Source organism: Saccopteryx leptura, chromosome 5 (genome assembly GCF_036850995.1).
Source record: "Saccopteryx leptura isolate mSacLep1 chromosome 5, mSacLep1_pri_phased_curated, whole genome shotgun sequence".
Classification (NCBI taxonomy): domain Eukaryota; kingdom Metazoa; phylum Chordata; class Mammalia; order Chiroptera; family Emballonuridae; genus Saccopteryx; species Saccopteryx leptura.
Window position 1 is genome coordinate 202,061,313 of NC_089507.1, and position 14,740 is coordinate 202,076,052.

General features: G+C 45.8%; 1 protein-coding gene and 1 long non-coding RNA gene across 3 annotated transcripts in view; one reads left to right on the forward strand and one right to left on the reverse strand.

Annotated features, from left to right (window-relative positions):
• Positions 1–11,368, forward strand: part of B4GALT5 (beta-1,4-galactosyltransferase 5) — a 73,090-nt gene extending 61,722 nt beyond the window's left edge. For both annotated transcript variants that reach the window (XM_066387535.1, XM_066387534.1), the window contains exons 3-9: positions 2,056–2,169; positions 3,294–3,418; positions 4,289–4,405; positions 5,011–5,198; positions 6,975–7,097; positions 9,739–9,840; positions 10,757–11,368. In XM_066387535.1, the coding sequence (XP_066243632.1) occupies positions 2,056–2,169; positions 3,294–3,418; positions 4,289–4,405; positions 5,011–5,198; positions 6,975–7,097; positions 9,739–9,840; positions 10,757–10,904 (917 nt within the window). In that variant the 3' untranslated portion in view covers positions 10,905–11,368. The remainder of the gene's footprint in view (positions 1–2,055; positions 2,170–3,293; positions 3,419–4,288; positions 4,406–5,010; positions 5,199–6,974; positions 7,098–9,738; positions 9,841–10,756) is intronic.
• Positions 11,369–11,593: 225 nt separating this feature from the next.
• On the reverse strand, positions 11,594–13,286 carry LOC136407028 (uncharacterized). The gene is made up of 2 exons (XR_010751757.1): positions 11,839–13,286; positions 11,594–11,759 (listed from the first exon to the last, which is right to left on the reverse strand). It is a non-coding gene; the product is annotated as an uncharacterized lncRNA (long non-coding RNA).
• Positions 13,287–14,740: the final 1,454 nt, after the last annotated feature.

Here is a 14,740-nt window from a genome sequence, read left to right on the forward strand (position 1 = left end):
ATGGCACTGTTAATTAGTAACTAGGAGAAAAATATATGTGGTGTTTTGTTTTGTCATGTTTTGTTCCAGGTAGTTGCTACCAGGCTTATTATATCAGTGTTTGAAGGAAGTAGGAAGGAATTTATCTGTGTCTCTAAAACCTCAAAAGTAGGAACACTAGCCTGACCTGTGGTGGCGCAGTGGATAAAGCGTCGACCTAGAATGCTGAGGTTGCTGGTTTGAAACCCTGGGTTTGCCTGGTCAAGGCACATATGGGAATTGATGCTTCCTTGTCTGTGTCTCCCCCCCCCCCCCCCCCGCTTCCGTCTCTCCTCTCTGAAATGGATAAATAAAATAAAATAAATAAATAAAAAGTTTGTGGAAGACCACTCAAAAAAAAAGGAACACTAGGATTAGTGTTTTTTTCTTCTCTCACATGTTTTTTGTTTTTGTTTTTACTTCCTGTTTAGGCTGTAGCTCCAAGGCTTGGTTCTGTCATTACCCAGGATTATTATTTTCTTCTGTTTTTGTTGATTCGGTTGTGAAAATGCTTATTATAATACCTGTGGGAATTTCTTTGCCTTCTAGGAAAATGTAATTACCAGGATGCTATTTTAAGGAGAAGTGTGTGTGTGCGTGCGTGTGCGCGCGCGCGCGTGTAATTAAGAAGCAAAATCAGAATTACCCAGAGTAATGATTAGTATTGGAGCTTCCTGACATAGCTTTTTAAAGTATTAATACTTTCAGAACAGGCTGTACTTAGGACAGGTTTGCATGTGTGAGCTAAGTACTTCGGGCTAATTTTACCTTTGGGGTTAATGCTGACTTAGTTTATGTCTTTATATAAATGCAGGCTTAGTGTTTTTTAAGAAAGCTGTAACTAAAAAAGACAGAAAGCATTCTGTTTCCTCCATCCCCTGTTAAGAGACTATTAAAATTCTCTCCAAGTTGCCTCTCATTGTGTTTTGTCCTCTGAGTACTTGTAGAGTAGGCAGCCCTGTGCCCGTATAAAAGGATTCACTGTATTAGTTTGATTGCTAAGGCAGAAATCACCCTGAACATAAACAAATTTGACTAAGATCATTGGGTCTATAATCATACAGCAACAGGGTGGTTAATTTCCGTAGACCAGCAGTTGAAAAACACTTACTGAGAGGATGTGCTCCACCGAGTTAGAAAAAGGGAGAAATTGAACTTGGGAAAAATGCGGTTCAGTACTGCAAAGAGATAAAAGGAGTCTCCAGGACGCTGAGGAAAAGGGACCAAGGACAGCATCTGCACGGCAGGGACAAAGGAAAGCCAAAGCCAACGGGAGGGGGACTGAGGCACTGGCGTCTCTGGAGGGTGACGTTGGAGAGTACCCGATGCCTGAGAATGTCCTAAACGGAAATGCAGTGGTCAAGGGCATGGTGTCGGGTCAGTCATTACTTTGTATCAAATGCAAAAACAGAAAAGCAAGACAGTCACTCAGGAAAAAAATATGCAGAAAAGGAAGGAAAAGTAATCATTAACTTCCCACATTTCTCAGCTATGAAGAGTATCCACAGAATTATAATATAAATACTAAAGACTGTCCTAACCACAGTTATCACATATGACTGTTGGGAGACTGGAGGGTGGAAAGGGGAGGTGTTTGGTGAGGCAAGGGAGGGAAACCCTCGTCCCTGTATTGGGAAGCCAGCAGTAAGACCTACAGCAGAGGCGTCCTGACTAATTGCGTAGGCAGATGGACGGAGGGTGGTTGGCTAACAGAAGTGAGACTAGTTCCTTTGAGAATAGGGTATTGAGGGGGGTGCTGTTTTTATAATTATATTGTGGAGTTATTTGACTGTAACCTGAATGCATAAAAAGCTATAATATCAATACGAATAAAAACACTGGTTAAAATACTATCCCATGGTTAACATTTTTATTGATGGGTTAAAATTTGTAGCTGTGTGAAAAAGTTGGTCCCAAGTCCTGCATCACAAAAATGATGTCTGAATAAAAAACGTCCTTGGTAGACACCTGAGAATTGCAGGATGGATCCCATGTACCCGACTGAGTTGCCTTTTTTTTTTTTTTTAACCTCTCTAGATTATCTTCTGGACTTGAACCACAGTGAAACCTTCCTACAGACCACAACTTTTCTTCCTGAAGACTTCACCTACTTTGCAAACCACACCTGTCCCGAGAGGCTCCCTTCCATGAGTGAGTAGAGCTCTCATGTATCTTCCTCTGCCTTTAAAACTGCCGTGTTTTCATTTGGTTGAAATGAGAGGGCGAGTGTTCTTGTTCTCTCCGTGTGTCTACCTGTGTAGAGAACATCAACGCCTCCCTGCCAGTGGAAACAGGGCCTGTGGAAGCTGCTGACTCTTCCTTGGCCCCTCCGCAAGCTTGTCTGTGTTCTTGGTGCCATATTCTACATTTTTCCCTCTTTCCTTGGCCACATGCACCCTCATTTGTAACTTGGGGTCTGTCAGGACATCCTAGAGACAGTATCCAGTGGTCGGCAAACTCATTAGTCAACAGAGCCAAATATCAACAGTACAACGATTGAAATTTCTTTTGAGAGCCAAATTTTTTAAACTTAAACTATATAGGTAGGTACATTCCTTATTGAGGTAGCGCCTGCACGTGGTATTTTGTGGAAGAGCCACAGTCAAGGGGCCGAGGGGCCGCGTGTGGCTCGCAAGCCGCAGTTTGCTGACCACTGGCTTAAGCAACCAGCTTTGTCTTTTAGTATAAATCTTACATCAATTATATAGCCTGTTTGGTAAGAGAGAAGTTATATTCTTAACAAAGTGCTAGTTAAAAAAACATCATTGGATCTTTTTCCCTTCTTTTTCTGAATCCCAGGTGTAACCTAAAGCAGTGACAACAGAGTGTCACACCTTTTCTGTATCTTAGGTCCTCTTCTTTTAAGTCGGAGGTGATGCACGTTCTCAGTTTGGACATGAGCAAGGGTCCCTGGTAAATCAGTTGGGACGGTGCCTCTGCACTCGGCTCCGGAGCGCGCAGAGGTGCCTCCACGCTCAGCCCATGCTCTCCTTCCTCTTCGAGAAGTTCACCTGCTGCTCTACTTGGTCTTAATTTCTTTCTCCCCCCGAGGCAGAAGCAGAACTCTGAAGTCTTAGTATCTTGATTTGCTGCTTTACCCAGTAAGAGTGATGGGCTGAAATGCAGCGAGTGGGAAAGCAGAGGGGGACTTCCATCTCTGTTAGAAACGCAATAAGCAGAAACAGCGTTAAACTTCTCCAGAGATTAAAACCTTGGGCAAAGGGGAAAGAATATCGTTTTCTGCCTCTTAATTTTCTCTCTCTTTCTCTGTTCAGAGGGCCCAATAGATATAAACATGAGTGAAATCGGAATGGATACCATTCACGAACTCTTCTCCAAAGACCCAGACATCAAGCTCGGAGGCCACTGGACACCTTCCGACTGCGTGCCCCGGTGGAAGGTAGGGAGCGGGGTCAGACCCGGGCCGCTGGGAGGCCCGCTGGGACTTGCCGTCACTTCAGATCACCACGGGGCTCACTGACTATGATATTTCATAATTTGCTTCCTACTGTCTGATGAAAAGTATTTGCATCTGGTGGGAATATTTTAGAAGAATGGGTTTCCTTAGGACTGTTCTGTAGCCAGGAGATTTGCATTGTTCCAATGGCTGAGCAGGACCTTTCTGTCTTTCTTACAGGACTTGGCTACGTGGGGGTGGGAGGATGGGGAAGCGTTGGTTGGTCTCTCCCAACACGTTTACAGAAGCCGTCTTCACAAGTTCAGTGCTTCATGCCTTACTCACTATTGCTACCATGCGTTTAGTGGAGTAAAAAGTGGCTAGCTAGCCTGACCCTGAGAATGTTAAGGTGCTTATCCTGTGGCAGCCCTGTGAGGTGGCCGTGGTGCAGCAGTGATCAAGGCAGGTCTGGAACAGATCCCACTTCAGTCCATTGCTAGAATGTAAGATCAATTTAACGACCATTGTTAAATAGCTGTCTGTGTTAAAGTGCATTGCATGTTGCAAGGGGAGGTACTGTGTTGTGAAACATAGTTTACTTGTACATTTATATATCTGACTACTGGGTCACTGTAGAGTATAAGTCTTCCTCTGGGGTGTGGGCTAGAATGAATGCACTCAGCAGGCTCGCTATGTGCACAGAGGCGTGTGTAAGAACAAGGTCCATTTACTTTCAAGTCGACTCGCCAGCTTCCTTTAGAGGAAGTTGAGGATAAGGCAGTCTCCCAGCCCTACTCCCCAGAGATGGTCACCAATCCTGCAGAGGTTGAGGGGACTAACAACAGGTGCTCTCTTTTGCTGTGACCCCTCCAGGTGGCGATCCTCATCCCCTTCCGGAACCGCCACGAGCACCTCCCAGTCCTGCTCAAACACCTGCTTCCTATGCTTCAGCGCCAGCGCCTGCGGTTTGCATTTTATGTAATCGAGCAGGTGAGTGGTCGGTCCCTTCTTTGCTATCCTTTCTTCTGCAGCAGCAGCAGTCAGTGCTTCAAGCTAATCCATCTTCAGTGTGAAGAGTCAGGAAAGCTTATGAGTCACCCCGAGCTGGGGGGGAACAGAGCAATGCTGGGCTCCTCTTTGAAATGTTGCTCAATCAGTACTGCAGATTTGAGTCCAGGGTGGAACTTTGTTTACCCTTGAACAAAGGCCTCTTGTATGGTGGTTTTGCTAGAGCTGCTTTGGGTGGCGTCTTCAGGCTCCAGGAAATCCCCCTTATGATAAGGAGCTGTAAATAGAAACGGCAATATGTTCCTCTCTGCCTTCATGGCTGGGTCTGGGTAATCTAAATCTGTATGCATTTACAACAACCTTGGGAGAGAAGCGTGGGTTATCATTATCACCCCTTTTATTTCTCGGGAAGTCGAGGCTAGAGGTCAGGTGGCTTGTGAGTCAGTGACGAGTGGTGCTGGACCCGTCTCGCTTCCTGCCCAGTGACCTTTCCCAGCCGATTGTAGTACGCTTTCCTTTAGGCAGGGCCAAGGCAGCAGCGACTGCTCCAAGAGTCCTTTTAAAAATCAAGTTCTGCTTCTTTTTAGGTTGGCACCCAACCCTTTAATCGAGCCATGCTTTTCAATGTCGGTTTTCAAGAAGCAATGAAGGACTTGGACTGGGACTGTCTTATTTTTCATGATGTGGATCATATACCAGAAAGTGATCGTAACTACTATGGATGTGGACAGATGCCAAGGCATTTTGCAACTAAATTGGATAAGTATATGTATCTGTGAGTATCATTGCCTCATAATTAAAGAAGTTAAATTTAAAATGATGATGAGTGATGCCAAGATAGCAAATCTAGTTAGCTCCACCCCAAATGTCCATCAGCTTATGAATGGATAAACAAAATATAGTAGATCCACACAGTGGACTTCTGTTTGCCAGCATAAAGGAATGAAGTACTGATACATGCAACAATGTGGATGAAGCTTGGAAACATGCTAAATGGAAGAAACTAGTTACAAAAGACAACATATTACATGATTTCATTTATAAGAAATAACCAGAATACAGGAGGTCCTCAGGTTACAACAGTTCCATTCCTTTGTCAGTGACATAACCCGAATTTTGGTGTAAGTCGAAACACACCCTATCCTAAGTCACCTATCCTAACACAGTTGTAAAATCATAATCTAGAACATAAAAACACAACTCAGCCACAGAAAAAAGAAAAGGACATAAATATACTGTACTGTAGTAACAGAAAAAAATGAGTGTAAAAAAAATCCTTACCTTGGCCCTGGCCGGTTGGCTCGGTGGTAGAGCGTCGGCCTGGTGTGCGGGGGACCCGGGTTCGACTCCTGGCCAGGGCACACAGGAGAAGCGCCCATTTGCTTCTCCACCCCCACCCCCTCCTTCCTCTCTGTCTCTCTCTTCCCCTCCCGCAGCCAAGGCTCCATTGGAGCAAAGATGGCCCGGGCGCTGGGGATGGCTCCTTGGCCTCTGCCCCAGGCGCTAGAGTGGCTCTGGTCTCGGCAGAGCATCGCCCCCTGGTGGGCAGAGTGTCACCCCTGGTGGGCAGAGCATCGCCCCTGGTGGGCATGCCGGGTGGATCCCGGTTGGGCGCATGCGGGAGTCTGTCTGACTGTCTCTCCCCGTTTCCAGCTTCAGAAAAATGCAAAAAAAAAAAAAAATCCTTACCTTTATTCCTGTGGTTGGCTTGCACACTGGAAGGGGCATTGCAAGGTGGGAGAGAGGGACCTATTGGGAGGAGGAAGCTGGAGAGGCAGGAGAACCTGCGGAAGGTGCTGGAGACACTGGGTCAGGTGAGTCAGGACTGCCTCGGGAACATGCAGGAGATGCTGGGGATGATCCTACCTGCACTACAGGTGTTTCATCTCGAGAAGCAGCTGACGTGGAGGGTACAGGATCTCTTTCAGCCCTCTCTGCCTTCTTAAAGAATTGTTCCAGGCTTGTCTGGAAGGTTGATGACTTCTCTTCCAAAACCTGCCTATAGCATTGCGAGGCATCCATAACAGCCGAAGCATTCACATTTCAATTTTTTAAAGTTTTTATGGGAGTGAAGGTCATAAACTCGAAATGTTGTATGTTGAGACTGTTGTAATCTGAGGACCCCTGTAGGCCAATCTATAGAAACAGAAAGAAGAAGAGTGGTTGCATGGGGTTGGGGGTGTTGGGGATACAAGGAGTGAGTACCTGCTAATGGATACAACGCTTCTTTTGGGGGTAATGAAATGTATTCAGATTGATTGTGATCATGGTTACACAACTCTGAATACACTAAAAATCATTGAATTATGCACTTGAAATGGGTAAATTATATGGCATGTCAGTTATGTCCCAGTAAACCTGTTATAAAACATGTTCAATGAGCTACTCAGGTTGACGCACCTCAGCACAAGGAACCAATTTCAGATGGTTCAGGGCAGTAGCACAGAGAGCATTGTTTTTCTTAGGACAGAGTTCTCCAGTGAGCTGGCCTGCTCTGGAGGAAAATCACCCTTTAATGCATGAAAGATTGATGCTATCCATCTCCTTTTAGGCTTCCTTACACTGAGTTCTTTGGCGGAGTGAGCGGCTTAACAGTGGAACAATTTCGGAAAATCAATGGCTTTCCTAACGCTTTCTGGGGTTGGGGCGGAGAGGACGACGACCTGTGGAACAGGTACCACTCTTCTTCCGGGCTCCTCTGGAAATGCTTCTTTACTCCCCAGACCAGTGCCGTCCTACATGAATAGAATACAGGCCACGTTTGCCATTTAAAATGTTCTAGTAACCACCTTTCAAAAGGTTAAAAAAGAAAAAGAGGTCCAATTAATTTTACTATACTAACAAAATATGTTAATGTATTTATCACAATGTATCCAAAACAGTATCATTTCGACATGTAATCAATACAAAATGTGAATGAAATATTTGACATTGGTTTTTTCTTACTAAATCTTTGAAACCTGGTGTGTGTTTTCCACTCGGCACATTTCACTGAAACCTCTCCAAACCAGGGCTTGAATGTTAGTGCTGTGAGCACAGATTTATCCGTGCTGTCAGATAAGGCTTGTATTACACAAGTATGTGTGAAAAATCCTGTGAGTAGTGAAAACTAATATTTGTAGGAGTAAGTACATAGTAACTTAAGGAATGAATAAGCAAAAGAATTGCCACCTTGTATCTGTTTACTTTTAACTTGACTTTTAAAAAGAAAGTATGTGTTGGCTGTTAATTATGAAGTAATGTTTGCTGATAAACGTTCCTGTGATACAAAAGTGCATAATGGAAAGAGTGTGAGTCTCAGTCCCATTGCCATCCTGTTTCATTCTCAGGAAGTAGCCATTTTAACAAGCTGTTTGTTTCTAGACTTCTTTCTTTCTTTTTTTTTTTTTTTTAATAATTTTATTTTTTTAATGGGGCGACATCAATAAATCAGGATACATATATTCAAAGATAACATATCCAGGTTATCTTGTCATTCAGTTATGTTGTATACCCATCACCCAAAGTCAGATTGTCCTCTGTCACCTTCTATCTAGTTTTCTTTGTGCCCCTCCCCCTTTCCCTCTCCCTCTCCCCCCTCCCCCCGTAACCACCACACTCTTATAAATGTCTCTTAGTCTCACTTTTATGTCCCACCTACATATGGAATAATGCAGTTCCTGGTTTTTTCTGATTTACTTATTTCACTTCGTATAATGTCATCAAGATCCCACCATTTTGCTGTAAATGATCCGATGTCATCATTTCTTATGGCTGAGTAGTATTCCATAGTGTATATGTGCCACATCTTCTTTATCCAGTCATCTATTGACGGGCTTTTTGGTTGTTTCCATATCTGGACTTCTTTCTATTCATATATACGCAACTCAGGCACATCCCTTCTCACCTCCCACCATGTTAATGTAGTGAGAACACTTTATTATTTTTAATAATTGCACAGTATTCCTTTTTGTACATACACCGTAATTTATATTAATCCTCTCTCGTCATTTACATCTTGAGCATTCTTTATTCACATGTGCAACTATATCTTTAGATTAAATTCCTAATTGTGGAACTGTAGAGTCAAGAAGTAAATGTACTTTAAGTTTTGATGGTTATTGCCAAATTTTCCTTCAAAAAAGATTACAAAAAGCTCCTGACCAATGGCGCACCAGCGTGCGCCTTTCCTTATACCCCTGCCAGCACTGGAAATAAGCAACCTTAGAACTGTGGCCACGTTTTAGCCCTGCAGTAGCCACAAGTGGCTCGTGGCTACTGCACTGGACAGAGCAGCTCCGGACAGTTCTTGTTCCATCTGATAGGTAAACGTGGCATCTCATCCTTCTAATTTACTGACCTGTGGTGGCGCAGTGGATAAAGCATCGACCTTCTAATTTAGGTTTCCTAGGAACCTGGGGGGGATGAAGAGTGTTTCCATACCCTTAACTGGTTTGCCTGCTCCTTGTAGCCAGTCCGTCTCTCCAGGGACATCTGTCACAATTCTCACCTCTCTCCAGCCCCAGCTCGGGGTGGGGGTGGGGGTGGGGGTGGGGGTAGTTCAGTGCAGGAACAGTGGCTGGCTTCCCTTCAGCATCCTGCACGGTTCCAGGCACACAGTGGGCATTCCATGTATACTTTATCAAATGAGAGTGTAATTCAGAGTCAGAAGGATATTGAAATAATACGAAAATGACCATTAATTTTACATAGAATCCAAAGTCTGTTAATGATTTCTTAGAGCCCCATTAAGTTCCCAGCAGACCCAGCTTGGGAAATCCTATCTTTATCATATTAGGGTAATATTCTGAACACCTTTTCTAAATTCTGTTTCCCTCATAGTGACTTTTTATAAATTGTGAAGTTTTACATGTAGAGATTGTCATGTAAATTCATTCATCTCTGCAGTGACGGGGGAGGTGGGCAGAGACATAGTTCTGCGTAAGCAGGGAAAACACAACTCTGACTTTGTTGACTTGCTTCGTGGTGGCTTACGGAAGGGAAAGGGCTGTCCACCCATGAGAAAGATATTTTGCATGGGACCCAAGCAAGCCAGCAAGAGGGAGTGGGTGTGCACTCACCTGCTCGGGACCTGCCACTGAGAACCCATGTCAGTTCTTACACTCAAAAATTTCGAATTTGTTTTCTTTTTCCAAAACTTTTTTGTATTGTAGATTTCTTTTTTAAAATCATGAATTTTATCCAGAGGATATAGGCAATTGAATACTTAGATGTAGAGGAAGTTCTGTTCAACTTGGGGTTCTGAACCTCCGCCTAGGTTTGGGCACCCGTAGGACTTGATCATTTTACCTGAACATTCTCTTTGTCTCGGACAGAGTGCAGAATGCTGGCTATTCTGTGAGCCGGCCGGAAGGTGACACGGGGAAGTACAAGTCCATTCCTCATCACCACCGAGGAGAAGTCCAATTTCTTGGAAGGTTGGTGCCATTTATTTGCTTCTCTTGCAAATATCCTCTGTGCTTCGCATTTCCAGATGTCCCAGAGCACGTTACAACCCCTCGTCCTACTCTCCAGTCTCTCTGCAAGGTTCTGTTCTGACAGCTGTTCTGTAGTTCCGTGCATGTTTTAATTTAACTTTGAGACAGATGTTTAACGGTGAAATCAGACTTGGTGAAAACTTTGATTGTAAGATCTTTTAAGGAAATCGCTCATTCTGCACGTTAAGATTTGAAATCTCCTCTGTAGCCTTCAGAGAGTGGGGCAACGTCCACATGGGTCAGGTCTCTGGCTTACACCAACGTGACGCAGCGGAGTGGGCACCTGCAAGCTCGCGTCCTGGAGGGTGTCGCTGGGCTTCTGTGTGTGTGGTTGCAGTTGCTTTAATACCCTCTCTGCTTTCAACACGTAAATCCCAGGTTGAGCTCGTTGGGGCGTGTGGACAGAGTGACATTTCTGCATTTTCAAGGGTGGCTCTTTGTCTTTTGTTAACCGGGGTGGGGGTGGGGAGGACTGCTCTCTGGAGAGCTGTTTCTGACCGCGTGAACTGCGTCTTCATGGGGGTAACGGCACTGAATACAGACTCTGAGCCTTCCCATCTGATGCGTCAGCACCTTACGCCCGCTGCCCACTCAGTAACCTTGGGCAAGTCATCCAACGTCATGAACCTTGGTTTCCTTGTTTGCTTAAGGGGTAGATGCATTAAATGAAATATGTAATAAGTAAAGCATCTGGCATGAAATAGGAGGTGTTGCTAATAATAATGACAACATTCAGCATAGAGTAACTGAATGGCTAGTCACCTCATGCGCATGCTCCTGTGGTCTGTCCTGCTCCATCCTGTCGTGAGGAGCTTGGACCCTTGCTCAGAGCTGCCTCTGTTCTCTGCATCAACAGGTATGCTCTGCTGAGGAAGTCCAAAGAGCGGCAGGGGCTGGACGGCCTCAACAACTTGAACTACTTTGCAAACATCACATATGACGCCTTGTATAAAAACATTACTGTCAACTTGACACCCGAGCTGGCTCAGGTGACCGAGTACTGAGATAAGGAGAGAATCTATGTTTGCTTTACCCACCACCACCGAGAAAGCAGCCTGATGAGATGTCTTGGGCTCCACAGAGGAAGAGAAGTAGAAATGCCGTGTCCAATGAAGGATCCCAGGGTTCAAGGGAAAATGTGAGCAGAGGACACGCACAAAACGCCTTCACTGTCGGACCCGCTGGGACTGAGGGGTCAGCTCAGGGGCTTCTTTTCAGGACTAGCTTTCGATTTCCACAAGACGGATGTCTGTCCTGCTGCTCTTCTCCCCGTCCCCTACCCAACGTCACCCTTAGCCACAATCTCCGGAGCCGGAACTGTGATCCGCCGTGGGCCTGCCCCAGAGCCTGTTCCTGCGAATGGCCTTTGGAGCAGAGAGGCAAACCCACCACAGGGCAGCTGTGTTTTAGGAAGAGCAAATGAAACTCCACACACCATTCTTCATCTCTGGTGTTCTCTTTGGTTTCATTTTTTTACAAAAAATTACCTGCTTTGGGTGGGGATTGAGGGTGGAGGGGAGGGATTGGGGAAGATAAATAGACATGTAATAATCACTTCTTGAAGAAGTATAATTGTAAATAAGCCATGTAAAATGCCTTTTTTAAATTTAATTTTATAGCTGGCTTCAATTCAAACTGAGGATTTATATTAGTAGATCACTTATTTGGTTGGCAAATGCAGGAACTCAGTTAAAAAACAATGGAAGACTCCATCTCCCAAATTGCTGTCACTTTGGAAGGGAGTGGATTTAGGGCATGTCACAAAAGAACACAATAGTCCAATCTTTGTCCCTGGCAGCTCCCTCCGGCCCCACCCACCCCCTTCTTCCAGGATCACCGCCCTGACGCTGCTCTGGGTTCTCCCCTGTCGGGTGGACGTGCTCTCCGCAGCCTTCTGCTGCTCTGGGTTCTCCCCTGTCGGGTGGATGTGCTCTCCACGGTCTTCTGCTGACCTGGGTTCTCCCCTGTCGGGTGGATGTGCTCTCCGCAGTCTTCTGCTGACCTGGGTTCTCCCCTGTCGGGTGGATGTGCTCTCCGCAGCCTTCTGCTGCTCTGGGTTCTCCCCTGTCGGGTGGATGTGCTCTCCACGGTCTTCTGCTGACCTGGGTTCTCCCCTGTCGGGTGGATGTGCTCTCCGCAGTCTTCTGCTGACCTGGGTTCTCCCCTGTCGGGTGGACGTGCTCTCCGCAGCCTTCTGCTGACCTGGGTTCTCCCCTGTCGGTGGATGTGCTCTCTGCAGCCTTCTGCTGACCGGGAGGCTGCCGTCCTACTGCAGGGGCTCTCCCTGCTCAGAGCAGACTCTTCCAGGGAGGCTCCCCGCGCACGCCCTGCTCCTTTCATCATCAGACAGAGCGGACGGCTGATGGCATTCCTCCCCACCCCCTCTTCATTTTAATTTAATTTAATATTTGCTCTTGTGGAACATGGTCACAATTTTTTAAACCTGTGCCTAAATTACCAACTAGCTTCAGTGATTCCTCTGAATATTCCCTTCTCCCCCCCCCTTTTTTTTTGGTTTCTGGAAACATTGTAATCAGTGTATAGAACTAATGAGCAGTCGAATGGTGGAGAACGCAGCCAGGAGCGGTGACACTTGTGTGCTGTGGGTCAGCTGGGGTCCAGGCTGCCCGAATCAGAGCTTTGCAATCAGACTAACAAAGCTCCAGGGTGCAGGAGCTGAGCTCTCTTCACACCCCGTGTGCTCTCTGAAGTCAGATTCTAAATTGCATTTGAATTTGTGCCTCTCTGTTTTTCCCCTGAGCCAAATCCCTTAACTCACAGTCCCTGTTGACTTCTGCAGAATTCTGAAAAATGCCAGTTTTGTCCTCTCCTATTCCATAAAACATATTTATATATTGTGATTGGGAGTACTTTCTGAAGAGTACTTAGTATTTTTTTTAATTGCCTTGTTTGCCTTCAACTTGCTTAATTTTCATGGTTTACATGGATGTGCGTGTAGGGATATATTTGTGTACACATGTGTGGGTTGGGGTTTTTCCATTGCATGTGTTGGCTCCATGGACATATGATCCCCACAAGCTGTGGGAGTGATGGGCCAGGCCTTGTTTTCGTTCACAATTTTGTTCTTTTGAAGAACAGAGTGATATTTAGAAAATCAATTGCATTGCAGAGTTCTTACTGGCTCATATGAGAGAGCAGGCTGCCGCCGCCCTTGAAAATGCCAGTAAGTTGTATCATAGGTTTTAAAAGAATTTGAGACGTTTGTGCTTTAAAAGACCTTCACGAGGGAACATTACAGACTTTGTTTGGTTTTCCTTTGATGTATGGTGCATATAGCAATAAAGATTATTTTCCGCTTTCTGTCCGCAACCCCCCCCTGCACTCCCCCCTCACAGCCCCCTCACACCCCCTGTACTCCCCCCTCACACCCGCCCCCTCACACCCACCCCACACCCCCCTGCACTCCCCCCTCACAGCCCCCCTGCACCCCCCTCACACCTGCACATCCCCCTGCACTCCCCCCTCACAGCCTCCTCACACCCGCCCCACACCCCCCTCACAGCCCCCCCTGCACCCCCCTCACACCTGCACACACCCCTGCACTCCCCCCTCACAGCCTCCTCACACCCCCCTGTACTCCCCCCCTCACAGCCCCCCAGCACCCCCCTGCACTCCCCCCTCACAGCCCACCCCACACCCCCCTCACAGCACCCCCCTGTACTCCCCCCTCACAGCCCCCCCCCCCCGCACCCCCCTGCACTCCCCCCTCACAGCCCACCCCGCACCCCCCTGACCTCTGTGCTGTCCTTGGGCTTTTCACCCTTCTCCCCTGTTCTCCTCTCTTCCAGCTGACGTCACTGAAGGCTGAGCTGCTTTCAGTGTGACAGAACTATGATGCCATTTGAAAGAATTGGCCAGGACAGACTGCCTGATACTTGGCAGTGTTGTAAAGTGATCTTATTTGAAGCTTTTTTTTAAACATATTTACCACCAATGTTGGCAAAAGGCTAACACCTGATTTCAAAAAGAAAATGTATTGAGGACAAAAAGGAAAGGTCTCCTGAGGTCACTTCAGTTATCTTGGCAACCACGTGTAAGTTGGTATCATTAGTGTGAAATCTCTTACTGTGCACTGTTAGTCATTTACCCACCAAGCTGAGTATTGTGTGGGGAACTACAGTGTTAAAGCATACAGCCAGGCCCGAGGGCTGTTAATGGTGTGGAATTCTCATGTTAAAACAAAAAAGAAGAACAATAACCAAATGTGACCTTGTGCATACTTAGGCAGCTGAAATTCTTTAAGGCTACTGATGGCTGACCCCTTCAATCATTCTTGTTTTTGACTCTTGCGGACAGGGAAAGGCTTCTCCTTTCATACTTTTTGGGGGGGGGATGCAGTTATTTGCAGAAATATTCATCTTGACATTACAGGGGCTCTTGTTGGAGCTCCTCTACCACAGACAATAACTGAGCAACAGCTACATGTATTGATTGTATCCACTCACCATTGACGATGACATTGAACGTAGCTAGCTTATTTCCATCACTACGTTTTGTGGTTGTTGTTTTTTTAGCTTGTTCTTATGTTTTAAGAGGTGCCAGGGGTACACTTTTGCACTGAAATCTAAAGATGTTTTAAAAAAAACACTTTTCACAAAGATAGTCCTTTGTCATTACATTATTTACTCATGTGTTTGTACATTTTTGTATGTTAATTTATGAATGATTTTTTCAGTAAAAAATACATATTCAAGAACCAAGCCATGGTGGTTGTCTCTCTTTTCTAGGACAGTTTGGCTTCTTGGGGGCCTTTCCTTTCTTAGGGGTGTTCTCCTTCGTGTGTTCCTTCAAGCACTTGGCTTCTACTCTGCTCAGCTGA